We start from the raw sequence: 3,919 nt of genomic DNA, 5'->3' as shown, positions 1-3,919 counted from the left end.
ATAATTGTTTTTGAATACTGGTAAGGTTTTCTGCAGTTTCCCTTGCCTATACAACAAATGTTGGTGTTCATGTTGTAAGTCGGCTGCAGACGCAATAAATCAATAAATTTTATTAAATAATATTTTCATAAATTCATTAATTCCTCACAGCTATCCTATATATCATTTTACAATACATTCCTATATATATTTTATTCTACACTTCGTTATTATAAGGGTCCTTAATGGTCCCCAACATTTCTGAGGCATAGATACTTCACTAGAAGGCGAGAGCTGCGCGCGCACACGTGAGACCACGTGACACTGCTTTTCGTCCCTCGATCTAACCACACTGCTCCGGTGCTGTCCGTGACATGACAGCAGCGCAATTAGCAGAACGCAAATCAAAGATTGAAGCGACATGGGTGCAGTTCGACGAAGTGCAGAATGAGATCGAGATGCTTCAAGATTCAGCAGAAATGGTTGAAGCGCATTCACCCGAGCGCTCGGAATATGAGGAGACGTATTATGATATCATTGCCAGATTTCAAGAATTGATCATCTCACGCAGTGCAACCAATCTTCCAGTGATAGAGGCACATCCCGCAGCTAGTCGTGCACCAGCTTCAGCAAATAGTTTAAAATAGTTTAAAAGTTCCCAAAATTGGTTTACCGTCCTTCTCAGGAAGTTATGAGGGATGGTATCCTTTCCACGACACATTTCAGTCGCTCATACATCATGACACCTCAATTACCGCAATTCAGAAATTTCACTACCTGAGATCTTCGCTCAAGGGACAAGCTGCAGACATCATTCAATCACTCGAGGTCTCGGCGGAGAATTACAATGAGGCATGGCAGATGTTAAAAAGGCGCTATGATAAAAAACGTATAATCATACAAAGACATATTAGAGCTCTATTCGAGCTACAATCAGTGTCCAAGGAAAACTTCACGAATCTTCGCCATTTAGTGGATGGAGTGTTAAAGCATCTGAGAGCGCTAAAGGCCATTGGACGCCCCACTGACTCATGGGATGACGTCATCATCCATTTGATAACCAGCAAATTGGATCACGTCACAAATAAAGAATGGGAAGACAACATTTCAGACGAGGATATTCCTACTATACAACATTTAACTGACTTTCTGGAGCATAGATGTCACACCCTCGAAGCTGTCAGCCGAAAGGCCCAATCTGCTTCCGTTTCACAAACCAAGGCCAATCAGGCAAGGGTCTCATCTCTCGCATCCTCTGGTGTTGCGTCGTGTCAGAATTGCCGAGGAGATCATCAGATATATTCCTGTGAACGATTCTTGAAGCTTTCTCCGGAGGATCGTCTCAAGGTTGTTAAGGAAAACAAGTTATGCTGGAATTGCATGAAGTTTTCGTAATAAATGTAAGGGATTGTCAAGGGAGGCAGCAAACATGCCGCGCTCTTCTGGATTCAGGATCGCAATCCAATTTTGTCACGGAGGATCTGGTACGACGTCTGGGTCTTCAAACAAGGTCGATCGATATATCAATCGTTGGAGTCAACAACTCCTGTAGCAGGATTCAAAAAACAACTCAAGTACAATTGAATTCAAGGCATTACGCATTCAAAATCGTCATAGAGTGTTTAGTCCTCAATCGAATAACTGAGCGTTTGCCCGGCGTCACAATTGATAAGGCTGCATTCAGGATTCCGCAGAACTTGCCTCTGGCAGACTCGGAGTTTCATCAATCCACTGATATAGACATACTGTTGGGCGCTGAAACATTTTGGAATACTCTATGCGTTGGGCAGATAAAGGAATCATTAGATCATCCGCTTCTGCAAAAAACATTATTCGGATGGGTGATTGGTGGCAAATATCCCAGTGGTTCTGTGCAACAGAAAACCATCCAATGCAACGTGGCCGTCGATATACTTAAATTAGAGCAACTTGTTGAAAGATTTTGGCAAGTCGAGCAAATATCAAGTAAGCCAATGCTGACTGAAGAAGAGAGAGAGTGCGAAGAAAACTTCAAGAAAACTTATCATCGAAATTCACAAGGTAGATTTGTGGTGCAACTGCCAATTAAAACGGACAAGTTACGAGCTTTAGGATCATCTTATGATGTAGCCTTGAAACGCTTCAAATCATTGGAACTCAAATTGGATCGTTGTCCAGAAATGAAGAAGGCATATACTAAATTCATCCAAGAATATGCGGATCTGAACCATATGCATCCAGTGGTCACTGAAGATTCAGGAGACGCTCCAGTCTATTACATGCCACATCATGCCGTGTACAAGGACTCAAGTTCCACCACAAGGTTTCGAGTTGTATTCGACGCATCATCTAGAACGGATACTGGTGTATCGCTTAACGACATCCTGATGGTGGGCTCGAATCTACAAACAGATTTGACTTCCATATTGATTAAATTCCGCTTATGGCAATACGTACTTACAGCCGATGTGGAGAAGATGTATCGGCAAGTTCAGATTGAAAAGAGTCAACAAGGACTTCAGAGGATTCTCTGGCGAAACAACAGCCATGAGGAAGTACAAACGTTTGAGCTGGCTACACTCACATACGGTACGGCTTCAGCTTCATTCTTGGCGGTGCGAGTGTTACAAGAAACAGCTAGATTGGAGCAGCACGAAATGCCAACAGGATCAGCTAGGATATTGTCCGACTTTTACGTGGACGACCTTTTGACAGGTGCAAATACTGTTTCAGATCTCATCATCATTCGCGATGAAACAAGAGCCATATTAAGCAAGGCGGGCTTTCATTTGCGTAAGTGGGCTTCCAATGAAGAAACCGTATTAGAAGGCATACCTGATTCAGCTTCAGAGCTCATTTTGGATGTCCAGGAAGATACGATCTTATCTGCGCTCGGATTACAATGGAATGCGAAGAACGATGAATTTCAATTCGGCATAAACACGAACAAGCAATCCAAGATCTCAAAGAGGATTATGCTATCCATCATATCTCGCATTTTTGATCCATTGGGTCTTCTAATTCCGATCACCATTACGGCAAGGATACTCATGCAAAAATTATGGCAATTGAAAACACATTGGGATGAAACAGTACCCATTGATATACAAACTCAATGGTCTCGTTACGAAGCGGAGCTTCACGAATTTAACAACCTCCAGATACCACGAAAGGTTATTCACCATCATGATGCCGATGTTTTAGAGTTGTGCGGATTCTCAGACGCCAGTGAGAAGGCTTATGGAGCCTGTGTGTACGTTCGTAGTAAACTGACAGAAGATACTTATCAAGCAAGATTATTGTGCGCGAGATCAAGAGTAGCATCGTTGAAAAATCTTACGTTACCGCGCTTAGAGCTATGTGCCGCAGTACTATTGGCTCAACTCATGCACAAGGTGTTAGAGATTTCCGACATTAAGTTTACACGAGTCCATTATTGGTCTGATTCTACCATAACCCTTTCTTGGATCAAATCATCTCCGAGAAGGTAGAACACATTTGTAGCTAATCGTGTCAGTTTGATTCAAGAGCTTTCTGATCCTAACGATTGGTATCATATGGAATCCGCTCAAAACCCGGCGGACATCCTCTCTAGAGGTACATCACCTTCATCACTAATCAATTCCAATCTGTGGTGGTGCGGCCCCACGTGGCTCTCGCAAGATGCAAACACATGGAGTGTCGAAAATGCTTTGGTTACTTCAGAGATACCTGAACAAAGAAGAATTATGACTGCCATAGCTGTCCAGCAGGATTCGGAGTTATTTGACAAATATTCTACATTCAACAAATTAATAAGAGTGCGTGGATACATTCTACGTTTCATTCGGGTATGTGAAGTTAGCACCCCAACTATAGTACTCAGGAGTTCTGAATAGAGTTCCCGTTTCTTTTTGACGAGACAAAGAGTTCTATATAATTTATAACAAGAGTTCCGCTTAATAAGTATTTTTAAACAATT

The 3,919-nt window shown here is 42.3% G+C and overlaps 1 protein-coding gene across 1 annotated transcript; it reads left to right on the top strand.

Moving 5' to 3' along the window:
* The first annotated feature begins 353 nt into the window (after window positions 1–353).
* Window positions 354–3,449, top strand: LOC108757561 (uncharacterized). Its single transcript, XM_018502022.1, has 3 exons — window positions 354–608; window positions 745–1,343; window positions 1,385–3,449. The coding sequence occupies exons 1-3, from the start codon at window positions 354–356 to the stop codon at window positions 3,447–3,449; spliced, it is 2,919 nt and encodes a 972-aa protein (XP_018357524.1).
* The last annotated feature ends 470 nt before the right edge of the window (window positions 3,450–3,919 follow it).

This window comes from Trachymyrmex cornetzi, unplaced genomic scaffold (assembly GCF_001594075.2).
Source record: "Trachymyrmex cornetzi isolate Tcor2-1 unplaced genomic scaffold, Tcor1.1 scaffold1465, whole genome shotgun sequence".
In the NCBI taxonomy this organism is placed as follows: domain Eukaryota; kingdom Metazoa; phylum Arthropoda; class Insecta; order Hymenoptera; family Formicidae; genus Trachymyrmex; species Trachymyrmex cornetzi.
Note: the sequence above shows the minus strand (reverse complement) of the source record. Positions and strands in the feature narration are given on the sequence as shown.